Genomic DNA, 27,796 nt, shown 5'->3' with positions numbered 1-27,796 from the left:
GAGACAACGGAGCAGTGAAGTAGAACAGCTATAGATATAGGAGCATAATTTCGCCTCATCTCCTCTTCCGCCTCGATCCCCGCCACAAATATCGTCAAAGAGAGAAAGGAATACTCCCAGCATATTTCTGTCCTTTAAATGTTTTCTTCAACCGGCTCATAAGAGCGCTCAGTCCAGTCAGTCCGAATACTGCGCCAGCTTCGTCTCTTGCGGGTTTCGGCTCTTTTGCTTTTACTTTTTTCTTAACTTTCAACGACCGATTTTCTGCTGACGAATCAAATGGAATTTTAATTCTATCTCATGATACAGGTCTATTTTTACGATACTTAGAATGGCCCTGGATGACCCGATGACCTGATCCAATCTGACTTCTCTACCCAACGAAAATGCAGATAATTCTCTTACGCGATCTGACAAATTATCGTGCCGTAGTGTTCAACAGGTTACGCGCGTCGGATAGCCTTCGGTAAGGCGTAATGGTAGAAGTGATGTATGCTGCCTACGGTAAGGCGTATTGGGTTAAGCGGCTGATTGCGAGCAACAGGTGTGATTCGGAAGGGTTACTTGCATCCGAGATCAGTCGTAGGAATTACTAACGAAAATCCCTGACAAAAGACTTGATTTAAATTCAGATAACCTGTTTTATTGCGAATAATATTTAAGTGCTTGAAGCGACACGATACTGAATCGGTTGTATTGCCTCGCAATTACGAGAAATAGTAATTGCTCGTTCGAGTCATATTGACCGTATAATTAACATTTTCATCTAATTTTCCACAAGAAAAATACATGAATCATATACAATCTCCGTATAGGATTCTAATCAGATTCAACAATCTTGCAACAAATTTCTAATTATACATTCGCTGGCATAACGGTGATACGCAACACAATTGCGCAAAGCACAGCAAAAAGAGAAAATAGGAATATATTTTTTACAAAAAAAAAAAGAATCAGTAGATAAATTTCATTCGCATGAACTAAATATATCGTTTTGTCGTACAAAACTTCAGTGCCTACTGAAATATTGTACTGAGGTATCAACGAGATGCTGTATACAATCATATACAATAGATTGGCGCGTAATTACACCTGATCAACAATCGTTGCCATGAGGAGTTGATTTATTTACAGCTGTAACAGCAGGCAAATGTATGTACGAATATCAGTTCAAGCCGACAGTCAATAGAAATTCGTGGCTAACCTCGTAAATAACTTATTAAATACACGGTGAGTAATTTTGTGAGAAGAGAATCATTTCTATTTCTCACAATTTCACATTTTTTTAATCACCGAGTTAAATATAATTACGCGGGTGAAAACGAAGCTGCGGAACGAATTTGTTTAACATTGTACAAAATTTGTAAAACTGCTACAAACTTTCTTCACCAACGTCCGTTTCTCGTTTTTCATCACAATTCATCTCTCTCTGTGAAATCATCGTCCTCCGTGAATTCATCCTCACCAGATACAGTGTCCGAACAGAAGTTTGCCACATCCGTACAGACCTTGACATCGATGTCTTTAGTTCCCTTGCTGAACAACTGGACTATATCATCTTCAAACTCATCAACGATGCCTTCGCACTGAAGAGGGAATAAGGAAACAGGTTTAAATCAAGGTAAAACACGACTTGGGCTAATGATAGTTTGTCACAATTAAAGAATAACTCCGCTCTGCTTACATAGAATTTGAGGCTTTTGTTCAAATCTCCGTCTTGAACAATGTCCACTTTGCTGATGTCAGGATTCATTCCTCCGGTAGGATCCATTATTCTTAGAAGCGTAAGTTGACCGGTTGATTTGTACGTAGCTCTGACATAGTCGTCAAGTTTGGCGCATATACTGTCGAGCATGTCAGAAATGTGCACTTCAGATCTGGCGAGAGGAATCTATTGAAAAATAATATATTGAACAAAAATATTGATCAATCAAAGCGTATCAGCAATATAATCGAGCAAAGAAAATTCAGATCACAGATTGACAATCAGTATATCTTATCAATTTGGTATCAGTTATCGTAGCTGACAGTTGACAGCTGAGCCAATTAGCTATATTTCTATCAATACCAGGCTATCATAATTCTTCTACTCATCTCGGATCAATCAAATTTATGAAATCAAGACACATGGAGAAACGGTAAGAGGCTACATGTTTACGTACAGACTTTTGTTTCACATTTCCATTTGCGTCCAGTCGGTAGTTACCAACATCAATGGAAACTGATGGATCGATTTTAGCTATTTCTGCCTCCAGCTCATCCATGGTAGTTCTGCAAACTAAAGGCAAATAATTATCAATAGATCCAAGATCTTTTGTTCGGACGTTGATATTTTTTTAGCTACTCCTTTGATGTTCAATGTTTTCACAACGGTTAATGAAAACTTTTTTCATTCCTTTCGAATAAAACTTTCATTTTTTCCGCACCTAAACATTGTAGCTGTTTGCTGTCAATTTGCTGACTCTGGGTAAAAGCTCCGATACCTAGGCACAGTACTGATATTATCGTCAGGAACATCATCGTCTGCAACAGTAGAGTAAATAATGATGTTAAAAACAATATCAACAAGTACACAAAGCGACAAGACGAGATGGTCAGATCCCTTCACTGTTAACCTTGAATAAACCCTGGTATATGTGGATATTTATAACCATACCAGTTTCCTGTAAACTCTATCGAAGTCAGAGCTACGCAAATCACCTGCTAAACTTAGGCGAGGAACCTGCACGTTAAACTGCGGCTAATCCGCATAGGAAGCCTGCTTTAAACTACCGTGATCATCTCGCGAACGCACGACACGTGTAATCTCATCGCCCGTTACCGCTTCGCTACACGCTCTCAATTCCGATTGGTCGACTACTAACGCCCGGCCGCCACTACCGTCCAATGAAAAACGATAGTTTCCTGTGTCGAGAGGTCGAGTGGTGACCGACGGGAATAGAAAGGAAATGAAACATCTAACAAAAGTTTCATTGTTGTTACAGTTGTCAAACTTTAACCGACAAATTTTACTCTGTCAATTGATGAACTATCAAGACTTTTAACTTTTACATTGGGCTTTTGTGTGCATCTACACCGGGTGTCGGGTTGTAATAATTTACGGGGATATTACCGGGATTAAGATGTTCGTTCGATATTTTACCACTTGTCAGTTAAATGCGAGTCGTAGTGGTGTTCGACTTTTGAAAGACAATTTTGCCCAACACCGCGCGCACGCGTGTTTTTGTAGCGACTGGTCGGTCACATTTCACTTTGTATCGTCGTGCCAACCGGACGAGACAACTTACAGAAATCGACGGCATCGTGAAATAATAAATGTAATTAATTAATACGTGCGAGAAAGGGAATTGATCAGTAGATGTCGAATGAGCAGCGATGTCGATAAAAGCCGATAGGTCGAAATGATTTTATAATCGGTAATAAAACTTTTTAGTGATTTGAAATCGCTGATAAAAGAACAAAAAAGCGAGTGACGGCTATCAATGGTACATACATACCCATATGCACTGTGGAGAGGAAGGAAAAAGAGGCTCACGCACAGTTCGTCTTCGGTTGATCAGATCCAATTGGCCTGCGTACCGGAACGACACGCGTGGCCGTACGTACACACGTTTTATTCACGAGTAAAAGGGGTTTCCAGCGATTTTATCATGAATTTGAAGAGAAAATAAGGCAATAACGGAAATCGTAAACATTTGGTCCTCGGTATTAATCATTAGTTAAGAAACAAAAGCTGACTACAAAGGAAGAAGAGGTTAGCTATGGCATGTTTGCCGGGGATATCGGAGTTCGTAATCGGCGCGCAAACGTCGCTCGGACTGATCGACCAATCGGAGGCGAGCTCGGGCCGAGCCGCGGGCGTCGGGCAGCATGAAAATGCAGCTTCGAGCCGAGGGAAAACAGTTGCCAAGTACGGACGAGTCCATTAGCTCGCGCAATGGGGGTGATCGTCAGTGACGCCGCAGAGTCGATTCCTAATTTAGATGCAACGCGGCTGACGCGAGTCAAACTCCAGCGGTTATTAGGTGAAATAACAGTGAAAATGTGATCCTGGCTCGGTCCGAGACCAGCCTCCGCTTATCCGTTTGATAAATCGTCAAAGTGTTGTCGGAAGGACAAGCCCGTCACCCCTCCGGGCTCGTTTGAGTTCGGCCGTATTCGCGGCTGACCCGACAGTCTTCAATCGGTCACCTGCATGAGCGGACCAGTTTACCCGTAAGATGTGTCAAGATTCATCACACAAGAACAATAATAATAATCGCTATTTTATTGGTGAATATTTCCAAGTGTCGACGTCAACGGAAAGTGCAGTTTTATACGCTCTGATTGAAATTAAAGTGAAATTCAAGCGGCTGTCAGGTATGTAAAATTGTGGTCATCACTGATTTGAAAAAAGAGAATCTCCCCCCTCCCACGTATGCATTTCACCCTTGAAAATTCACTGACGCAGTCATAAAACTAGGCAATCGTGAGCATCGAATGTATAAAATAATCCGGCACATCTGAGCCAGGATTAAAAAAAAAAACTGCGTGTCGCGTATCACCGCGGTGACAGAAATATTGTTTGGGGGGGCCGGGCGGAGTGACATAATGTCCCGTGTTGCGTTACTACGTCATATGGCAAAACTCTAACGTATTTTTCAATTAGAAGTTAAAAACTTCCTCGAGGATCGTGCTCCGTCCGCATATCGTTACTCCCGTTCCTCGCTGCACCAATTTGCATATTTTCGTTGATGTATGAAAATCACGGTCTATCGTTTGTCCACTTTCTTACGATTAACCCAGAGGCAAGCAGAAGGCATATTTGTATAGTTCAAGCAGCTAACCGAGTACCTACAGACTCGTAGCTTCGCGTGCAGCAGCGGGAACACTTGGCATCGCCGCAGCCGCGTTATGGAGAAGAAAACATTCGGATCCGCGGGAGCCTCGTTCGAAATAATCGTTCGTTTCGCGTAATACCCAACCGAGAATAATATAAATCCGTCGGATTTTTCACCCACTTTAATAATTGAAATTTACCTGTTGTCGCATTCTGTCGTTGAATAATTTTACTGGAATGAGAGTAGTTGCTCACACGCGTACGCATGCCACAGATTGACAGATGATTACCACGAACTATTTTAGAAAAATCAGAACAGAACATCGCCTACTAGAGTTTTAGCCATCGCAATGCAGTGCGACACAATTCGATTAGGGATGTAGGTTTTTTCATTTAAATTTGAGTGAAAAGCGCGTACGATGTAATTTTGCGTGAAAATAATTGAATCACGATGAAAAACGTCCGCCCTACGGACTGTCATATTGATATCGGTGGCTTTTTCATATAAGATACTTTCTTTATCATGTTGTATCCTTGCAGCCAGTTGTGCGACTACTATGTGCGGTGATTAATCTCCTGTGAACAACATCCGTAATTGCAAACGCGTTATACCCGCATTGCGTACCTATGCAATCGGTTGGGTGAGTGTTTAGAGAAGGAATTCATCGCCGAACGTATTTGTTGTTATACGTTTTTCGTCTCTGTTTCGAGCGAGAGCCCATCGTTTGGCTCGCCCGCGCGTTTCGCGTAGGACCGCGGGATGCGCGAATGTGAGAGAAGCGACCACCAGCCACGCAGAAACGGAACGCACGCTTCAAATATCGATTCCGGTGCACACGCCGCCGTATAATAACGATGGCTCTCCCGGCCTCGCGCCTCGTGCTGCGTACATCGTCGCCGTCGGGTTTGCGCGCAAAATGCGAAGAATCACCATGAAACAACGGGAAAAATATACATGCGCACGCTTCCGTATATCCAACCGCTATTATATTCCAATGCATAATTCACGAAATTTAGTACCGCGTTAAAATACCAACGATACGAATGTCAGAAAGAGAAATTTCCCAACATCAAATTCAACGAATATTTATTGAGAATTTGCACAACACTGACTACGAAGAAAGCCGCCGCCGCTGCTGCTGCTGTTGCTGTTGCACAGGTACGCGTGATTTGACAGGCCAAGTAGGTAGTTCATCGGTTGCCTGAATAAGCTTCGGACACATAAACGCGCGTGCGCACACTGCCACAATAATTCGCGGTGGAAAATCCAAAGCTTTGAGTCGACGAAGGATAGAAGATTGATCGTTGGCTATGTGTGTACGTACTACTCGATGCAGGACCTCATATTATGGAACGAGAGTATGTTGCGTGGGGGAGGAACTACTTTTGTCATATTCTCATGGCGTGTGCCTTAGAACGGCTCTCTGTCCACTAAAAAGACTGGCTCCTCAGGGCCGTCGATACAAAAAAATTTCTCTCCGTTCCCCTGTCCCTCACCAACTCCCGCGTCGTGTCGCGGTGCAAAGCGCGGGAACCACGGCCTCTTCGACGTTGCGAGTATTTTCTTTAACGAAATTTCGTACCGAACTTTTGACGTCTGTCCCATTTATTCAGGCATTTACTACTTATTGTTGAGAGTATTTGGAATCTGTAAATTTGTAATTGAACAAACGAAGAAACGTTGTCATATATCTATAAGTATAATGCATATACTTTCATGTGAATCAGATCTTTTAGTAAAACGAACATCAATTACAGCCTAATTGTGACGAATTACCATACATAAACGGCACATCCACGTGTAACTGGGAATATCGATACGGCGATGCCATCAATTTATTCACGAAATAATGGCAAATTGATTGTGGTCCGTTACGGCGTTTGATTAGTCATATATTAACGTCCGTCAGTTCAAAGATTTTCGCCGATTTTGGAGTTTGCGATACAGGAAGACTCCTGACAAAGCGGACCCATCGAATAATCGCACTATTAATACCTTTCTCTGTCATTTGCTAGCTTCAATGCAAAAGCTTTTCAAAGGTAATTCTAAAAAAAGAATGGAATACCATACAAAACTACGATACAGGGAATTGATGGAACGCAACCACGCACAGCTTATACTCTTTTGTACATCTTTTGAATTTTTAGAATCTATTGAATTCAATTAGAAAATTTCACTTCGTCCAATTTGTGGGTATCCCTATGAAACTGATTTTTAAAGTCGCTTGCAATACGAGTACGAATATGTAATACCAAGATAAACGTTACCCAGTGTCAAAGTTAGTGACACATCTTCTCGGGGGGTAAAAATCTGTCATTGTCGAACGCAAAAGTCCCTCATCTCGCGTGCGTGGACTTGGTCCGCCAATCCGTTGACTCCTCTCTCAAACCCGGGCCAATACGGTACAGCCTTACGTATATCTTTCGACCAGTAGCGTATATTTTCTTTTATCCACGAAAAATCGGGAGACCATCCTTTCAGCTATTCCCCGCATCTTCTGGAACGTAAGACGAGTTAAAATTTCTGGCATTTTTATTTTGACATGTACAAGTTTATTCGCAAAGAAATAAAACGAAATGACAAATGTCGACGCCACGCGTATGTTTCGCCGCTGGGTACGGCCCTGGCAACGGCGAGGGGCTAAAGGATCAGCGGTGGGGATATTTCGCTCCCGAGCAGCAATAGAAACATACGTATATGCGACGAACGCGGGCTCGCGGCAACGCTGTATTTCTGATTATCGGGAGAGCCGCGCGCGCACGGTCGAAGGCTCACCTCTGCGTCTCTGCCTCTGACTGGACTCGCGCTACGACGGACGACGTGGCTGCGTTGTCACATTTTTTCGTTAGCGGCCAAAATAAGACCGACTTCGGGGCTTCTTCTCCTTCGTCTTCTTTCGTTTTTTTTTTTTTTATTTCTCCTTGTTCTTTCCACCTTCCCCGGCTTGTTGATACGTTACACAGATGGAAAGCAGCAAAATAGTAGTCGTCGGAACCGAACTCCCCCACCTGGTATTCCATCCCCACCTCAATATCTAATAACTGACGATGATACAGCTTTTACACACCTCGGGCTACATGCATATATGCGGCAGATAACTACCACGCGCGGACGGGCCTCCCCCTCTCCACTCTCTCTCTCTCCCCCTCCCCCCCTCTCCCTCCCCCTCTTTCTCTCTCCCTTTCCCCACTCCCTTGTCATCCGTACTCGAAATGATAGAATAACGAAGAAATAAAAGAGAATAACCAAAATATCCGGTGAAACAACGGAATCCCTGGTGACGATAGTGTGACCGCTGCAGGAAATGTACGTAAAAATCGAAAGGGCGTGCTCGAGGTGTGGCGACGGGCGTCAGCGTCGACTAGGTGACACAACAAGCCTGGTTGAGAGCGAGCGATGGATGGCGGCGTCGGGCTTGCTTACTCGGACGAGGGACAGACAGCTAGAGAGAACTACTACCGTGATGCACCCCCAACCTGACGATGATGCTTCGTCCGTTTTCGTCCCTCTCGCCCAGTTCGGTCATTGGCGCTTATCCGAATGTCGACCGTATGTGGCTGTCCATATGGAGACGAGAGAGAGCAAGGTTGCTGTTGTATCGTAAGATATCGCACGAACCCTAGCTTCGATACCTGTCTGAACAAAACAAATACATAGCTATATGTATAAGTATCCTTCGTGTACTTTTCGGGAAAAGTTTTTTTTTTCTATTTTACACTTGAGAAGTAGCTCACGGATTGAGTTTAGCTGAATGCCCCTCCTCGCTCACTTATGTCCGGATGGATGACCTCCTACTGTCTTTTGCGCTGGTATTCTTTGATCGCGTACTACGCTAGTTTCAGGATGGATGCGATACCGTTCAATCGGGAGGGAAAAACGTAAAACATTTACACTACGGATCAATGAATGTCCGTACGACGTGTAGAAGATCCGGCTTATCGCGATTAAATTTTGACCTTGATCCTTTACTGCTGCTAGCTGCGGTTCTACTTTATCGAAAGATATTTTTCAAACTGTGAAACACACCGTGATGTTTACATTATATGCTTTCAATCATTTATTCTCGTTATTTTCATTAGTGTTATTTAACACTCAATCGATCCACAGGACGTTGTTTTGGCTGCTGGTGCTGTTGCTGGTGTTTTATTTCGATTTGACAAATTACTTTCCAGAGAATTGCATATGTTTTCGCTCGTCAAGAAAGACCAAGGTAGATTATAGTATTTATACTCACGTACATTTATTTTTTCAGTACAACATACGGTACATACACAAATGCTAATATGCATGTACGTTCTTTTAATATTTTGTGATCAGAATACGCTCGGGGGCATTTGATTATTTTTTCCAAGACTTCGCCTATATCGTAGATAAAATTTTTGTCACGCTTCCTCCTGCTGTTCTTGTTTACCACACGACAATCGGAGATGAATTATATTGCTTAGGGATTGAACGCATCACGTAAGAAATAAAAAAGTCTTTGCACGTCAAAATTTATAACATGTGTATACACAGATTATATCATTGTTTACGATTTGATGCCGGTGATTTTTGGCATATATTTAACGGAGATCCGGAAAGAGCTGAATGCGCCTGGATTGATTAATTCACTCACACCCTCGCTGCCAAACGTGAGCACGACGAGCATGTGTGTGCGATTATGTCCTCCGATAGGTTGGTCAAGGGGTGACGCGAATTACCTTCCATATTACATATACTCGATAATACACGCGTCGTCGTTGCGTCGTCGTCCCAGCTTTGCTCGCCCGCGTCTCGAACATGACGACAGAATCACGGCGACGGCGTTGTTACGTTGCCCCGAGTTTTCTCCTGCCGCCTGCCGTCCATTCCCGGGTCTAGAAACACACAGCCAATGAGCGTCGAGTCCTTTGCAAGCGAGCCAATGAGACGCGCCGGCATATGCTCTGCGACTTGGAATAAATCGCTGCGAATTTCGAATTGATACAGGATTCAGGTACTTGCATTTGGCATCCTGGAAGATTTTCTTCAACATTTTTCACAATCGCGATGGTACTCCACCGTCTATTTTACCCGAATAAATCGTCCTACCGACAGATCCGGAGAGTGTTGCGCAGTTTCCCGTGACCCAGATAACCAGGGGGAGTTTGCTCGCTGCCGGGAACAGCTGTTGGCCGCATAAAGATGGCCGTCGCTCCGGTATTTCGTTAACCTGCGCGCGCCGTTTGGCGGCCTCCGTCGTCGCCGCTAGTTTCAGGGGCGTGTCCGTGGGTGAAAAAAGGGAGACACCAAACCCCCTATCAGGTCCCGTATTCCGATTAGAACGGCAAAATTTACCGTCCGAACGAGCGTGTCGCGATGGTTTTTCGACTCGTTGATAAACTGCTCTGCGTTATCTCTGGAAATTTGTAAATTTTCATCGAACTTGTTCACTCCGTTCATTGGACATATTATCTTACACCTTCACTTTTAAAAGAACGTTGACGTTTCGGTGCTCCCGATGTGCCCACCGTTAGAAATACGCAGAACTCTGAGCGCAAACCGATGTTACCTTAGTTGGTTAAAACGAATGAATCTCTTGTACCAGCAGCCGGTGGGACCGGTTGGCAGGGAAACGAAGCGACGCAAAGTACCCTCGAATTACGCCCCTGCAGAACCGCCCCCCCCCCCCCCCCCCACTCCGATTGCCGTGCACTACCCGTCGGTTCCTTGTTTGCCATACAAAATCCAATAGTTCTTCGAGTACCCCCGTAGCGGTGACAATGTCCCTTGTGGAGATTATCTTTTCCCCCGTGAATTTCCGGGATATTTATAAAATATATTGACTGATCACCTTTATTAGCGAATGAGTGTCGTTGTAGTGAAACGATGATCGGGAGGTGAAAGTTTTTGTTTGAATTGGAATACGCGTGTACGAAGTTTCGCGTATGAATACGTAAAAGCACACGAGACGTCGTATGTTTGGAGCATCGTTGTTTCTTTGTTAATTTGATTTTTCCATTATTATTACACGCTCTGTGTTTCACTAAACCGTTCTTATTTCATTCATGGAGTTTTTATTGGTTTTTCGTGACCGGTTTCTCAACGTGTGACTGAAGCAAACGATGATAACGTTGATCGGAATTCGGTACGATACTTGATATCGGGTGGTTGAGTAGGAGTATCGGTTTTTTTTCCTCATTCTTTTACGTCTTTCCTGAAGAAAATTCAAGTGGAGGTGGTTGAAAATTACGAGGCCGGCTTCCTCTCCGGGAGGAGAGGCACCCTGCAGTTCGTTCGCGAGAAACAACGTGAAATGTGTAACGTATTTCTCTTTATTATTGCGTAACAATAGTGCTAAGAGAATAACTTGGAGTTTCGTTGTTTACAATTAGATTATTGGCAGACGACTCGGAGTTTTTATTTTACTCAGTCTTTTCTCTACAAACCGCCAACAACACTGTTATCCAAGTCGCAGCCGTGTAGCGAACGAGAGTACAGTCCTCAATATCTAAAGTTCTTTTCGCTTCACACGGATTTCTCGAGAAGCGTTTATTTCCGTACACGTCAAGTTCTGCTTTTCCTTCTCTTATTTCCCATTTCTCTCCCTCTCTCTCTTACATTTCTTCAACTGTACACTACCCCGAACGTTGATCGAAAATGATGCTTTGCAAAGGAGTTGAAAAAACAAAATGACGCTTACCTCCTACTGCTCACTCACGATTTGAGTCAGGCATGAAACAATATTCAGCGGCAGCTTCTCTGAAAATATGTCGAGCTGAGCCGTGAAATGTGAAACGTTGTCGAAACGTTGCCGATTTGCAGGTTAGAGAACGGTTAAAGAGGAAAGAGTACGTAGAGTGTCGAAATATGATCGAATTGCACCGAAGAAAGAGATTTTTACCGGTTGTTCGGAATAAATGCACGTTGAAAAGAGTGGGTAAATCGCAGTGCACGATAAAAAGGCGGAGTGATTTTTGTAGAAGTGATGCTTGGAGAAGGGTACGTAATTTTGTAAACCGTCATATCGGGTCCGGCCCCTGGAGACGCTGAAGAGATAGCCGGGCACGCCATGGCAACCAACATATGATTTAGCTTGGACTACACACGCCCGCGTTTTCACCACCGAGTCCCGAGTCTATTTTTAACCTTTTATGCTTTCAAGACTCCCCGAAGGGCACCGAAGCTCGTACCCGCGCTCCCGCGAATATTTTCCATATTTGCCCGCCACCCCCGTTTATCGTTTTGATTTTTAACCACTTTCATTGCTGATATTCCGCGAGCATCCTTCTTTTCTGTCCCTTACTTTCAACGGCTTCGTTTTTTCTTTGAACATTTCTGCGTAAGTTACACGTAACCTTAAATCGGTGGAACATTTTTTATTTTGGGGGACCGTCATCCAGTGCTGTAATAATTAACCCGTTTGTATGCGGTTTCATTCCTAAATTTACAGTACAAGGAACACTTCTTTCATTCTCTGTCCACTGTTTGTCTACCTGGACAAATTTTTATTTGTTTCCTCCCGACTTTCATCAGTATCTTTCGCATTAAGAAAATATACCTATGCATTACTTTCAATGTTTACCTACCCTTCTGGTTCCAGCATTTCCAATGTGATTTGAGATGAAACGTACTCGTGGGGTGGACGAGGTAGCATCGGCAGCAGCAGCAGCAGCGTTGAAACATTCATCGGGAGGTGCAGGAGGAGGTGGCATAGGTGGTGGGGGCGGGTTAGAAGTCGGAGAGAACATAGACTACCGTCCTAACAGTGGTTTGGCCGTTGGAATTGGGCCTGGTCAGCCAATTAGGCCGATAACTTCCAAGGAGATGCCAGGCAGCATCCAGTTTGGCGCCGTTCAGGCGCAACAGCAATACCCAGTAGCCGTAGTAATGCCTACTCCTGCCCCTTCCAGTGTAAAGGTAAAGATTGTTTCGATAATCGAGAGTCTGCGAAGCAAGTAGTCGGAGAATAATAATTGCCTTAGAAAGGAACCGAGAATGTTCTTTTTAAATTCATGCACATTGATGCAATTGTACTTCCAGAATGATCCAACATGAACGAATTGTCATAAACATCTTTTTCTTTCCTCCTAGTCATTCTAATTGGTGTTCCCTTGTTTCTTTTCGAGTTCAACAGTTATCGTTATACCTGAAATGTGATTGATAGCGATAGCACTTCATTGGTAATTGAATACTGTAGTTGAGTACTTGAACTATGTGTGTAACACGCTAATGGTAACCAATGTATCGATTTTTTTTTCACCTAACAGATCACATCTACAAGTATTTATTGTTTATTTTATAACACAAATATTCTCCAAATTATAAGGGATCTAAAGATTGAGGTTATATAATATTTTCCGAAGCGATAAGGGGCCAAACACAGGTAGAAACAGTGCATTGAACTCTATGCAGTTTTTGGAATTCTCTAGAATTTTTTGTAACTGTGTTATAGGTGCATTCTGGTAGCACAACACCGCCTACGCCCACGGCTCCAGGGAGCAGCTTGAGCGGAGGGGCGCAACAGTTCCAAAGATTGAAGGTTGAAGATGCTCTGCATTACCTCGATCAAGTCAAATACAAGTTCAACAATCAACCGCAGGTAAGAAAGATTGTCAGATATCCAGTTTTAGGTTTATTCTCTTTTTAACTTTGTCGTTGAATGGGACTTTGATAAATGTGATTCTTTCTTGGTTAGGTGTACAATGACTTCTTGGATATCATGAAAGAGTTCAAGTCTCAGAGCATAGACACACCAGGTGTTATTAAGAGAGTCAGCAACCTTTTCAAGGGACATCCCCAGCTCATAGTTGGCTTCAATACGTTTTTACCACCTGGTTATAAAATAGAAGTACAAGCCGACGAACAGGGATACGCTTTCCAAGTATCGGTTAGTATGCCTAGTCCGACTGCTACGCATACCCCAACATTATCTCATCACTGCACAGGCAATGTTGGTTCACCACCCATTGCCAGTCCGCCTACTCAGCCGGCCAAGGCTCCATCCGTCCTACAAATCATGCAAGGGTGAGCAAGGAATTTTATTTGAGTAGATGCATTTTTTTCATTCTTGTCCTATCCGCGATATTCGACATATACATTCTATCCACTCTACAGATCTGGCAGCATACACCACGCCATTGGAAATAACATTCCAAACAATAGCTTAACCGTTCATGCTCCATCATCACCGCCGGTCCAATCGTATAACAATTCGCACATAAGCACGGCTCAAGCCCAAGCTGCTGTCAGTCAAGCTTTGAGCCAGGCACAAGATGGTACACCAAACAGTGGTCAGACGCAGCAAAGTCAACCTGTGGAATTCAATCACGCCATCAATTACGTGAACAAGATTAAGGTAGAAATACAATTTTTATTCGTTGCTTTACTTGCAAAAACCTTGAGAAAATATGTCATCGGGTTGTTGAATTTATACGTGCATACCTCTTTATAGAATCGATTCCAAGGTCAGCCTGAAAAGTATAAGCGATTTTTGGAGATTTTGCATACCTATCAAAAGGAACAACGCAACTTAAAAGAATCCGGTCATATGGTAACTGGAGGAGGAGCAGCTGTCGGAGGAGGAAGTGGGAAACATCTAACAGAGGCAGAGGTCTACAGTCAAGTCGCTAAACTTTTTGAAAATCAAGAAGATCTCCTCGCTGAGTTTGGACAATTTTTGCCTGATGCTACGAACCAACAAAGTGCCCTGGTGAGTGTTTATTTGTCAGTTGAGGATAAATTTTTGGTTCTAAATTCATTTGGAAAGTTTGACACAGTTTATTCGTTATGATCGTCTCTGTGCATCCGATTGACATGAAACTGTGACAGGATGTGCATTTAGTTCGCAGAGAAATAATCATTTAATTCTAACTGGTGCCAGTCTGCTATGTTCCAGAGTAACAAAGGTGGGGCGGTTAACGATCATTCGGCGATCGTTAAAAAACCCCTAGGATTGAAAGCGTTGTACAACAGTTCGGGGAACATACCTAGAGAACACAGAGAAAGCGGAAGCTTAAGTGGAGTAGAACGAGACAACAGAGATCATAGAGAGAGGGACCGGGAGAGAGGGGTGGGAGCCAGGGATTTGAATAGCGGTCAGAAGTTTGGTCATAGCACTGGTCAGCTGAAAAGAAGTCCGTCCTTTTCAACATCGGGAACCACTGGCAATTCGCATCACACTCAACACGGTCAGCCACCATCAAAAAAGCACAAAATGGCTACGCTGAGAGATGTGACATTCGCCGATGCTGGAAAATATGGAAGCCTTAACGATTATGCCTTTTTCGACAAAGTAAGTTAAATTATTTTGTGAAACTAAAGACTAATTTCAGTTACTGCTAGATTGTACCAATTAAGATGAATCAAGATACACGGAAAAGTAAACGAAATGTAATTGGTTCATAGGTGCGGAAGGCCCTGAGATCGCAAGAAGTCTATGAGAATTTCTTACGCTGTTTGGTTCTGTTCAATCAAGAAATCGTGTCCAAGACAGAACTCATACAATTGGTAACACCGTTCTTGGGCAGATTCCCAGAACTATTGCGATGGTTCAAAGATTTCTTGGGTCACTCTCCGGACTCCTCAACTTCTATGTCCACTACAACCGGTGGTTTGAACGTCGAAACGCTTCCTAACAATGTCGTCAGAAGTCACCAAGACCGTCCCCAAGGAGATTTGGCTATGGAAATAGATTACTCCACTTGCAAACGGCTCGGCGCATCCTATTGTGCGTTACCTAAATCGTACGTTCAGCCTAAATGCACCGGTAGGACGCAACTGTGTAAAGAGGTGCTGAACGATACGTGGGTATCTTTCCCAACATGGTCTGAAGACAGTACCTTTGTTACTTCAAGGTAAGATAGAAGTTACTATACTTGAAAGGCAATCATATTTTAATTATCGGCTTCAAATAAGTGCATACTTTATGAAATTGTCAATCCTGTAGGAAAACTCAGTATGAAGAGTTCATATACCGCTGTGAGGACGAACGGTTCGAACTGGACGGTGTTATAGAAACAAATGCAGCGACGATTCGAGTCCTGGAAGGTGTGCACAAGAAAATGAGTAGGATGAGCTCGGAGGAGATACAAAAGTTCAGATTAGATGATTGTCTGGGAGGCTGTTCGCCGACAATACACCAGAGAGCTCTGAGGAGGATATACGGTGACAAGGCTGCGGACATTATTGACGGGTTGAAGAAAAATCCTGTTGTTGCGGTGCCGGTCGTCCTTAGGAGGCTTAAAAGCAAGGAGGAGGAATGGAGAGAAGCTCAAAAAGGGTTCAATAAAATATGGAGAGAACAAAACGAAAAGTACTATTTGAAATCCTTGGATCACCAGTGTATAAATTTCAAACAAAATGATGTCAAGGCGCTCAGATCGAAAAGTCTCTTCAATGAAATTGAAACACTTTACGATGAGGTAAAGTCGATTCTACCAGAATTCTACATGTCTTGACTCCAACGGGAACTTGTCTCACCTAATAATCTTTATAATTTAACAGAGGCATGAGCAAGCAGACGACAGTAATGCAGAGGGACAAGGGGGAGGTGGTCCACATATGGTGCTGGCATACAAAGACAAGTCCGTACTCGATGACGCAGCCAATCTCCTAATTCATCACGTGAAGAGACAGACAGCTATTCACAAGGAAGACAAGCAACAGATAAAGTTGCTTCTAAAGCACTTTATCCCTGACCTATTTTTTCATCCACGACAAGAACTGAGCGACGATGAGCGCGACGAAGATGGTAAGTTCAAACTTTGATCTACGCTCTGCAAAACTACAAGCATTTCCCCCTCGCCATTGTTTCTTCTACGTGAATTTTATGTTGAAACTTGCAGATGAAAAAGAGGACATAGACTCACCTGCGTGTAGCAGCTCTCATATATCGTCATTGACGATAACATCTGGTGGTCTTCACGGGAGTAGAAACAAAGCAGTGGCTTCACCCAACTTTTCTTCTGCACACGTGAAAAGTGATCCAGATCTAAAACCTCCCTCCCATGCCTTATCCGCCGATCCCGAAGAGGCGTACACCCTGTTCATGGGCAGTAACAACTGGTACCTTTTTCTGAGGTTACATCAAATTCTATGCGAGAGGTTAACAAAGATGTACGAAAGAGCGGTTGCCTTGGCTGAAGAAGAATCCAGATACAAACAACAACGAAAGGAGAGCACAGCGGTTGCATTGAGATTAAAACCAAAAAGTGTGTAATCTCGTCGATTTTCCGCACTTTTGAATTGTTGTCAGTAGCAACAACATTTTGTAATGTTTTTCTTTCTTTTGCTGCAGATGAAATAGAAATAGAGGATTATTATCCAGCGTTCTTGGACATGGTGAAGAATGTTTTAGATGGCAACATGGAAAGCACGGCGTACGAAGATACGCTACGTGAAATGTTCGGCATCCACGCGTATATTGCCTTTACCTTGGATAAGGTGGTCACATATGCTGTAAGACAAGTACGTTAACATAAATTCTAATTACTGAGTGAAATACGGAACAATATAAATCATCACAAGTCTTTAGCACACGTGAAATTAATGACGAATTTTTTGCATCCTCTTTCATGTCGATAATATTTTTACGGTGCTTAAACTATTTTTCGTCTGTTTAGTTGCAGCATTTGGTTTCTGATCCAACGTGTCAGCAGTGCATGGAGTTATTCCAACGAGAACAAAGGCAGCCAAAGGAAAGTAGCGGAGCTGGTGGTTTGTGCGCCACTGCCTATCTGAGGCTAGGAGCAGAAACCGCCTACCAACGTAAAGCAGAGAGAGCTATGACTGATGAGAATTGTTTCAAAATACATATTGTGAGTATTTCGTTGATTTGCTTATTTGCTTTATTTTTTTTTTCTTTTTTATTTTTTTCTTTGTTATTTGATTCCAAGTTTTATTTACCGGTCCTTTATCGAGAACTCTTACAATCATTACGGTCTATTTGAGGCTACTCTCCATATGACAAAATTTCTAAGTACATTTCAACATGAAATCTGCAATTGAATCAATATCGTGGCAAGTGTGAAATACACGTAATTCAAGATCGTGAAGCATATCTGGCTAGACCGTGATTTTAAATTGGATAATGTGTAAGAACCTCCAAGAGTTGTGCATAGATGCATAGCGTATACCCAAATATTAAACGCAACTCATGTAAAATTATATCCGAATGTAGTTTCGATTGTCGTTACCTTGGTTTTGTTAACTTATTGCAGTACAAAAAAGACTGCAAAATAACAATGGAGCTGCTAGACACTGAAAGTGAAGACACGACGGAGGGCGGATGCAGGGACCGAGAGAGCGAAAGAGAACGGCAGAGAGAGGGTATAAGTTCGGCAGAAAAATGGTCGACCTATGTGGAGAGATACCCCGCTCCTCTTGGCCAGACAAGTCCAAAGGACATTCCTACCTCTGTAGACAACGACGCGGCAGCCAATCATCCTGTGAGTAGCGACCAGGCAGGAAGGGGGGGCAGGGGCAGAAAGCGCAAGAACGCTGATATTAACAAGAAGGTATAGGACCACACCCATAATCATAAAACATTGCTGACATTGTAGTTTGCATTCATTTGGGCACCCCGAATAATTTCTGTGTCAAACTGCTGGGAAGGGTGATCGATATTCATCCAAGTCAGATCAAAGTATCGTCTGGAACTTCGACTTCGTCGTTTGTCGTTTCGACATGCAGGATTGTCAATTTAACAGCGGCACATTATCTCTGTACAACAATAATTCAGTCACACGGTACTTTTGCCCAAACGAAATTCAAGTTTGCACATATTTTCATTTAGTGTAAGGTTAACAATGCACTGACAAGCTTATCGCCACGACGTGTATTCGTATTTTTGCAGTTAAATACAGAAAACCTGTATCAATTTCATTATTTCTCTACGAAAATTGATTCACACTAAACTTGAACGATGGTCAGGTTTGCAAAATCTAAAAAACGAAGGAACAGTCTGACCCCTGCGATAGCTGAGACGGAGTTGGTAGTTAGAATTCGATTAATTCACTTGAATATCTCTGCAAAGCATGATAGCTCTTCAATATTACTCGCGATTTAATCTGACTGCGTTTGCTATTGTCCCGACTGTTGTTGGTCAAATCAGATGATGACATACCTTTCAGTAATGATCGTAGATTTAATGTAGCGGTTGTCCTTATATATACACCACTTCTTTAAGCTAATGAAATGTAGCAGAATCAACAATAGCTGTTAATCGGTCATTTCTTTTGTGCAAAAAGTATACCGTGATTGGATTATTGATGGTATATGCAGAACTTCCTATATGAATGACACTAATATACTAAAGATGTACCTGTGTACGTAACTAATGAATTCTTTTCCTCTTCAAACGTGTCCATAGACTGCGATTAGTGATGAATTTGCATAAATTTTTCCAAAATACTTGTACAAACTCAAAATACCGAAATCGATCTTGAACAAATACCATAAGTTTCTCATCTTCATTTGAGTTTTATGTACAAATAACATCATTAATTCGTAACTTTATACATATTCGAGTAACTGATTTTCTAATTTGTCGTATGGGACGGGATCATTCTTTAGTACAATATTTTTAAAACTTTGTGGCAATGTGAGTTCCCCGGTGTATTTTTTATGTATATGCGATATGAAATGATGCTAATCGTTTTCGAAAGGTTAATTTTAATCGTAAATGGTGAAGGAAATGATAGTCTGAAATGAAATCTTGTAGGCTCCGTATACGTGTCTCGTCTCACTTATGGGTGCTACAATCGCTAAGTAATTACGGAACCCCATGTATGATGATTTGATATTCGTTTCAACGACATTTGAGTGAATAATGGGCTGACAGCTAACTTTCACTTTTGCAATAAATTATTATTCGTTGTATAAAAATGTTTGTATACAATATTTGTGATAGACAATTTTTTTAATATTACCCTCAAAAAAGCATATAATAATTATAATGATAATAATCCAGTGACGTCCTAATGGCAAGATGCCTGGTGACCAAAAAGTACTATCGTCGTTTGTCCAAAATCTTTGAAGGAAAGAAAACAGGAAAACGAAGAAATTAAGAGAAACTGTAAATATTGCACCATAAAAAAATTGTACATAGATTTTGATACATTATTTAAGATAGCAGTAGTGTTAATTTGTGAAGTAATTCTTGTCACTCTCATGAGATAGATCGGTGAAGCCTTTTGGAATTAATAGAGATGCCTTTGAATTTAAAAAACTGTACTAATTTATTCACTATGAGAACTAATAAACAAATAATAAGTCAAAAAACTAATACTCTTACATTGCGCGTGAGAGAAGGAAATGAGCAGAAAATTTTTGTAAATTTTGTGAAACATCGAAATTTGGACTCCATTAATTAAGTGGCTAAAACCGTAGCGCAGCTTGGATTTTTCTAAATTTCTTTACTTTTCCAATCCGGACTACAGAACAAACAAAATTTCCGATTTTCTAATGTGTAAATGGAGCTTTTCATAGAATTTGTGGAGAAAAAAGATAGAGAAACACATGCTTTGATGTGTAGCGATAATTTTAAGATAGAGAGATTTCGCTGGTTCATCTCTTATATTTTTAATTTAAAATTCACTACTTTTTCCCCTGACTGCTATTCTGCTACACGGCTACCCTCTTTTAGAGTCAGATGTTGCCAAAGAAGTGAATTCGCTAGCGTGCAGGGTTCACAATTCGCGTCATTCCATGAATAGTATCACTATCTCGGAGAGCTTCCTAAAGGTTTCATTGTAACGACTAGACCACCTTATATGTGCTGACTCGTTAATGGCTATTGATTCAAAACTTTGGTTGAAAACCATCTTCCTGAAATGTTTGTGCAGAAAATTCTTTGACATCTCAAAAAAATCTCTCTCCTCTCGCAGTCTGATATTATGCCTGTGATCACATATCGACTGAATATCAATCAGAGAATTGTCATTGTATTATGGGAAAGCGCAGATGACTATTTTCTTTATCATATTTATTGTCTTACATGCCACTAGCATTATTAGTACGATATTTTAATATACGTTTGAAGAATTAAAAATCTACTTGTCTTGATCTCATTATGCACGTGACCCTTTGTCGAATCGTATGTCTGCGTCTATAGGATACGTACTACTCGGTTGTAACCAAAGATTTGATTGCCATAACATCATTATTTAACTTCAACTCGAGTCCAGCAAGTCCTGTGCGAATGTAGCTCCCTTGTCATTTCCTCTCCCATCCCCCGTTTTCTGTTTCCCAACTTTTATCTCTTTATATGATGAATTTTAATCTTGAAACATATGATAAGATATATATTTTGTAACTATAAATTATATATGGAGTGTGTGTGTATATACATGTATATAAATCAAATTTATATACATGTATATTCATATATATATATATATATATATATATTGTATAGAAGAGAGAGATATTGAAATACATGAACAATGCTTTTAAACATGATCGTCTATCATTTTTGTACCACTAAATTATCAGTTTGTCTCCAAAAAAAATTACGTTTTTTTACTTTCTTACTACTTTTAAGTTTATCAATTTCTTTTCTCATCAGAGGACAACTTTTGACATTGGTTCTAAAAAAACTTTGCATTGCTATAAATGTAATGGTATCTTCTTGAGTTCCTACCTTTCGCTTCCTCTCAATCTCAGGTCTTTCTTTGTAGCGGAGTCATTCTTTAACAATTTGATTTTGGCTTAGTACATTTTATCCCTGCTATATACATTCAAAACCAGTTCATAATGACGTACGTATCTTTTTTGGGAAACCAACGTACAGAGAGAATAATATATCTCTTTTCTAACACACCTTTGTGCCACATTCAATGAATGTTGATTATTTTATTGTAAAATCATTGGATCTGGCAGAGAGTTGATACATTTTTTAATTAGTATGCCTAAGTTACATTAGCAGTGTCTTAATAGTTTATTATAATTTTTATATTGTTATACTTAAGAAAATTATGTTTATCCTATGTTTACCACTTTACTATTGAATTATCAACTGGATAAGATTTTACTTCTCTACCTTTTGTATCGCAATCTCAGTAAGAATGTAGGTATTCCGTTTTTTTTTTTTTTTCTTTTTTGTTTTGTATTCTTTTTAACGGATGACTACATTGAGTCTTGTTTTAGGAAATTCATACAGCTCTTTCTCCCGTATCTTCCAGCAACTAGGATTCGAGTTCCAAATAATTGCAAAAGTTGAAAAGAAGTTGACGGATCAAATCTAATAATCAGTAACCTGAGTGAAAATATTGTTTAATTTTAATTCCGAAGAATTCAAGTTCAAATAATGTAGTTTGTCCAGTTTTGTAAAGAAAAAGTTTCTCTTGAGCAGTCGTTCGTGAGAAGGATTTGTAGAAAAAAGAACATTGACTTTGTTAGTGCCTAGATAACATATCACTGCATTTGAAAAAAATTACATAATAGCTAAGCTTTAATGCATCTAAAAATGAAGAAGCATTGGATGATACCTGTTTCAATCATACAAAATCTATCTATAGCAAAAATCACTATTGATGTGTATATATATTTATGTATATATATATTTATTTTTTGCGTGTAACTGCAATTTAGAAAAAAAAGAATTTCGTTAATTTGCCTAGACAGGTCAAGTAACTCGCGAAAAGTTTTGAAAGTCTAAAATTTTTGCTAACACAACATATCTACAATGAAAAATTTATCAAATCGATTGTCACTACATCAGACTGAAAAAGTTCAACTTCCTGAATACTCCATTAGATTCGACATCATTCCAATGATTCACAGTAAGTTAATATTGAACTGTGATTGTTGTAGATGGATGAAACTGGTTGGAGCTCGTTTGACAGACTTTTGGTAGGTCGCAAGCCCGTATTCCTCTACCGTAACGTCAGAGAGTGGCGAAAACGTGCATCAAGGATGGCTCGGTTGCCATCGTTGAATACCGTTCATTCTGACAAAACACCAGAGTAAGTTTCAGTACGAGCATATCCCACAATATCGCAATGGAATGTATTTCATTAAAAATATTAAACCCTTTACCTAGAATAACGGCTACCGACAAAACAGTTGAAACTTCTTCTGGACTTTTGGAACGGCCGGCACCATTAAGAATGACTGAACCAGGTGACACTGGTGACATAATTAATACCGACAGTACGCAGTGCAGATTTAATCCGAACAGTTACCGGATGCTCTATGTTGCCAGCAAAGAGGCTTTCCTTTATAAGCCAAATTCCTTTACCAGAGCTAGACAGGTAAGATCTTCAGAATGGGCATTCAGTTGGTCTAACAGTTTTGCGGAATGCCTTATTGGTATAAAATTGCATTGTGATTTCAGTGTCATCCGGCGGTGACGAAACACCTGAACTCTAAGTTTCATCAGTGGCTGGCAAGGTGGGCGACGCAAAATGTCGCAGACACGCAGCACCGCTTGTGCCAGGACTGGTTAATGGGTCGTTACGAAAATCTAATACCCCACAGGACACGAGTTGTTACCGATAACGATCAATCTCGTTCTCCTTATCGCCAGTACAATCGATATCGAATCGAACGATTGAAGTCTGATTCCTCAACGGAACAGTGTGCGTAGCCCTTACTTCCCCTGTTACCTCTTGTGAATATGTCAAATTTGAGTGTGAGAAGTTAACGAAAGAGTGAACTCAGTGAATCATTGTGAACATAAAACTTAAGGTTGTGTTTTTAGTTTGAAAGATAGGTTTTACTTTTACACACACATACACACACACATTAAAAAGTGAATCACGATTTTAACTACAGACCGGAGGTTCGATACGGTTGTGATGTTTGGTGGCATCAGTCGACGAGAAGGTACCTACGAAAAGCCAACTGTTTCCCAAAATCTTTTTTGATTTGTCGGTTGATCCTGTTCCGAAATGGCAATGAATCAAATTCATGTGAAATGGACAAACTTGTCTTGTGGCGGTAGAAAATATTTTTAAGAATATAACAAAGTAAGCGTGAAAGATAATGGAGGGACTTGTACAAACGGTAGAACGTACAATATTATATATACCCGACGTCAGTTGGAACTTTTTACAGGTTGTAATAAATTTCGCAAAGGATTGAAGCTATCTGTTCTCAAAACAATCTTCGATATCAATGTCGAGCGTAATTTTTTGATCAAGAGCAATATGAATTAGTGATAGTTAATATGGCCTGTAAATAATTGACCTGTGATGATCAAGTGAAACATTGAAAACCATCAACTTTTAATATATAAGTATTGAATGAATAATAACATCATTCTGATTATCAAGAGATTTTTTAATTTAATTTTAGGTCTGCAGTTTTGGCTTCCATTATTTAAAACAAGGCTCCAGTTGTGACTTGCATCAAACCTGAATTATGTCACTAATTCAATGTTTAAAAATTAATCTTTTATTTCAGTTTTTAATAGCATCTCTTCGTGATTCTTTTTTTCGCATTATTTTCAATCGTATATGAATAACGAATCTTTCATAAATCAGTGAGAAACAGTAAGTTATATAACACAATATATTATGTATATACCGCATTTGTTAACATTTGAACATTTTATAATATGTTCGCATTAATTGAAAAACGGATGGTTCGATATTTTCCTTCGATCTCCAGGCACACCTAAACAGGGAATTCCGGAGACATTTTTTAAAGATCAAATCTGGCTTATAACCAATTGAAAGGTATCCGCGTGATTGAGAGCAGCAAAGCTGGATCCTTTAAAAGGATGGTTGACTCTTCTAAGATTGTTATGTGTATAATAAAATGAGTGTGATGGTGAATTTAATTTTATGATCTGTACAAATCTTTCATATTTAGTATTTTATAAATATACAAATATCCTAAATCTTCTGAGGACGACGATAAAAAGATGCTTAGGGTGACCAGTGTGCTTTGATATATTGAGAATAAAATGAGCTGTAGGATGGTAACTCGAATTGTACAGAACAAAATTTCTGACGCTGTCAATTTTAATAGTACACTGTACATTGAAGGTGGGATATAAAATTCTCTTGAACTTTTAGTTCTCTATACACGCTGGTATAACAAGTAAGAAACAGTTGTCTCAAAAAATTGTAATCGAGGTGCTATTAGATTAAATTTGCATTTATCTGAGTAGCAATTTTGAAATCGAACGTGAATTACATTCAAAAGTTCTGAGTGGAAAGTTCTGATAGTTTTGCGAAAACAAAATAGAAATGAATCCTGTTTATCAACAAAGTCAAATATTGTTGCTGGAAAGTAATTTTTTGATCAGCTTTGAAGGATATGCGTTTAATTTTTTATCTCTAGTACCTGAAGTATAGGCATTTGAATCTAAAGCAATAACATTTTTTATTCACAAGATGACAACATGGTTTCTGCTATGTTTTCAATTATGTACATACATATATGTATACATATATATGTGTGCGTGTATATGAGGTATTCCACACCAACACTACAAATGATTTTCCCTCATCATTATTGATTTCGTTCATAATTTTTTATATGATTATCCTAACTCTAAACAGCACTGCTGAATTATTTCAAATTCTTCTCTCCAATTTTTATTTTTTCATCATTTTTAAAGATCAATAAAATTACATTTTTGAAATTATCTAAATAATTCTCAAAAATTCTTCGATCAAAGACAATTATTTCAGGCTAAAATCAGTAGTGGAAGCCATAATTTATATACTTATTTGTCTAATTTCATAAAAATAAAAAATCCTGAATTTGTTTAATTTGGTATTTTTATTGGTACTTATTTATTTGTATACACCAAGCGGACATGTAGACGATCAGTTCAGAACAAATCCGGAGGTGTAAACTTTTTTTTATATTTGACTGATTTAAAACAAAAAATAAAAATTCTTTAATTTACTTAATTTAGTATTCTTATTGGTAATTATTCATTTTTATGCCCTACATAGATGATTATACACGTACAAAAATGAATAATTACCTATCAAAATAAGAAGTAAAGCAAATTCAGGAATTTTTATTCTCTTGAAATTAGTCAAATAAATGTTAAATAAATAGTTTCTACTTTCGGATTTGGCCACAAATGTTCGTGTTTGGTCGAAGAATTTTTGAGAATTTTTTCAAAACTTACCAAATGTCAGTCTGTTTTGATGTATAAACATTTATAAATAAAACTGTTGGAGAGAACAATCTGAAATAATTCAGGAGTGCTATTTAGAGATAGGATAACTGTAGTAAAAATTGTGAACGAAATCAAAAATGGTGGGGGAAAATCATTTGTCGAGTTGGCGTGGAATATCTCGTATCTGTGTATATACGTATACATGAACATTTTCCTCTTTTTGTTTTGAAAATGAAACAAATGTAAAATAATTATATCTTACCTCTGATGAACAGAATGTAACGTTATTGTAATAACTATCACCCTCTCTAAATTGTCGTTACTAATATATTTTAACAGTGAATTGTTACTCTTAGTGAATACCGACGTTTTGAAAAATTTATGGACAATTTTATTATTCGAGATAATTTAATGCTAGTATAGTATTTCGCACAAAATGATTATTATAAATAAACTTTGAAGAATAATACTGTCTTATCTGTTGAACAAATATTATGTTTGTACAAGGACGATATCAAGTACATAGTTGGTAATTATACAGATAATATTTGATGAAAGCTAACAATCGAGATGACTTTGTATTGTTGGTGCAAAGTGATCACCAGGATCATCTAGGTAATAATTTCAAGATGCTGTGGATGAATATTCACTGATCCGAATGCAGAGAGGGCTGTTGATGTCTAGATCCTTTTACTCGCAACAACCACTGGATTAACTTCAGGTAAGTAAAGTACTAGTGATTTATGATATATATGTACTGTAAGTAGTCGTATTTATCTACTTTGATACAGAATGGTATTGATCGACGATTTTTTAGGCAGTTATAAGTTGATCGACATCGGTTCAGTCAATGTAACTTGGTCAGGAGGAAGCAAACCTACTGGTATACCTCCAAAGAACTACGATTATTAAGAACGGTTCCCTTACATAAGATTCGAGTTTCCACGTTTTCATCATGCAAATATGCAATCTAGCAGATATTTCTCGGCAATAGAAGCAAAATTACATTTTACTGCTACAGCTGGTTCGGATTTAACTGCGATAAATCAAATTTTGGATTTTAAGAATTGTTCGCTGCTTGATTAGTTTGCAATTTGAAAAAATGCATTGTGTGCATAAACGAGGTATACCATAGTGGGCTTTGCTTGTACTTTGTACGCACTGTGCAGTACGTCAGTACAAGTTTATGAAATTAAAAATCATAATTGCTTCAATTTATCGAAGTGAATAATGAACTTAGCTCGTACATTATGCATACGAATTCTACATACCCACGAACCACTAGTTTTCAGGCTACGCGGTGGGTCCAGTATTTTCCTAAAAGTATCCTTTGTTTATGTTCACCTGTAAGGACTCTAAAACTGAAAGTTTCCCGTAAATGTACTATAAAGCAATCGATTGCCCCCTAAAACCATTTTTACCATTCAGTTACTTTTTTTTTCATAAACTAAAATGGACTGAAAAAATCAATTTGATGCTTGAGAACAATGATTATGTACTTCTAACTCCACATAGGAAAAAAAAAAAAAATTGAATCTCAATACTCTAATACTTCACAAAATCCTGGTTTTTAAGGTTTAGTTAAGTGTCGTTACCAACAGAATATGTGCGCTCATTGCAAATAATTTTATACCTACGTTTATTTAAAAATAGAAACATTGTTCTCAAGTATCAAATTGATTTTTTCAGTCCATTCTAGCTCATGAAAAAACCAAATAATTAAAACATCAAAATTTTTTTATATATTTCATGATTAAAATTTCAATCGCCCCCTGGCAACGTGTTCATAATATGATCCAAAAATTTTTGTATTTCCACATGATTTTTTTTTTCTATAATATGAACATATTTTTAGAGTGTAGTCGAAAAAATTCCAAAACTGCCAAAATAACTGACATCCTAGTATATGTATAATTTTTTTATTTGATGA

At 39.5% G+C, this 27,796-nt stretch overlaps 2 protein-coding genes across 19 annotated transcripts; one reads left to right on the top strand and one right to left on the bottom strand.

Moving 5' to 3' along the window:
• Positions 1-621: 621 nt before the first annotated feature.
• LOC107220994 (protein seele) lies at positions 622-7,852 on the bottom strand. Of its 11 annotated transcripts, none has more exons than XM_046737620.1 (6): positions 7,596-7,852; positions 7,088-7,317; positions 2,427-2,523; positions 2,163-2,278; positions 1,685-1,891; positions 622-1,586 (listed from the first exon to the last, which is right to left on the bottom strand). In XM_046737620.1, exons 3-6 carry the CDS (start codon positions 2,518-2,520, stop codon positions 1,413-1,415), a joined length of 591 nt encoding a protein of 196 aa, XP_046593576.1. In that variant the 5' UTR covers positions 2,521-2,523; positions 7,088-7,317; positions 7,596-7,852; the 3' UTR covers positions 622-1,412. The 11 variants fall into 11 exon arrangements, with proteins under 11 accessions (XP_046593576.1, XP_015515313.1, XP_015515311.1 ...); XM_015659827.2 differs by having other exon boundaries at positions 7,073-7,317; positions 7,596-7,830; XM_015659825.2 differs by having other exon boundaries at positions 7,088-7,314; positions 7,596-7,830.
• Positions 3,495-26,333, top strand: LOC107220993 (paired amphipathic helix protein Sin3b). Of its 8 annotated transcripts, XM_046737561.1 has the most exons (18): positions 3,498-4,359; positions 8,122-8,420; positions 12,382-12,698; positions 13,234-13,380; positions 13,477-13,805; positions 13,896-14,136; positions 14,233-14,490; positions 14,662-15,072; positions 15,186-15,634; positions 15,727-16,201; positions 16,284-16,530; positions 16,625-16,990; positions 17,077-17,246; positions 17,402-17,596; positions 17,999-18,295; positions 22,593-22,744; positions 22,822-23,032; positions 23,116-26,333. In XM_046737561.1, exons 3-18 carry the CDS (start codon positions 12,402-12,404, stop codon positions 23,365-23,367), a joined length of 4,497 nt encoding a protein of 1,498 aa, XP_046593517.1. In that variant the 5' UTR covers positions 3,498-4,359; positions 8,122-8,420; positions 12,382-12,401; the 3' UTR covers positions 23,368-26,333. The 8 variants fall into 8 exon arrangements, with proteins under 8 accessions (XP_046593522.1, XP_046593520.1, XP_046593518.1 ...); XM_046737562.1 differs by lacking the exon at positions 8,122-8,420 and having other exon boundaries at positions 3,496-4,359; positions 17,077-17,237; XM_015659822.2 differs by lacking the exon at positions 8,122-8,420 and having other exon boundaries at positions 14,677-15,072.
• The last annotated feature ends 1,463 nt before the right edge of the window (positions 26,334-27,796 follow it).

This window comes from Neodiprion lecontei, chromosome 4 (genome assembly GCF_021901455.1).
Source record: "Neodiprion lecontei isolate iyNeoLeco1 chromosome 4, iyNeoLeco1.1, whole genome shotgun sequence".
NCBI classification, from domain to species: Eukaryota; Metazoa; Arthropoda; class Insecta; order Hymenoptera; family Diprionidae; genus Neodiprion; species Neodiprion lecontei.
This window is presented reverse-complemented; position numbering and strand designations above follow the sequence as displayed.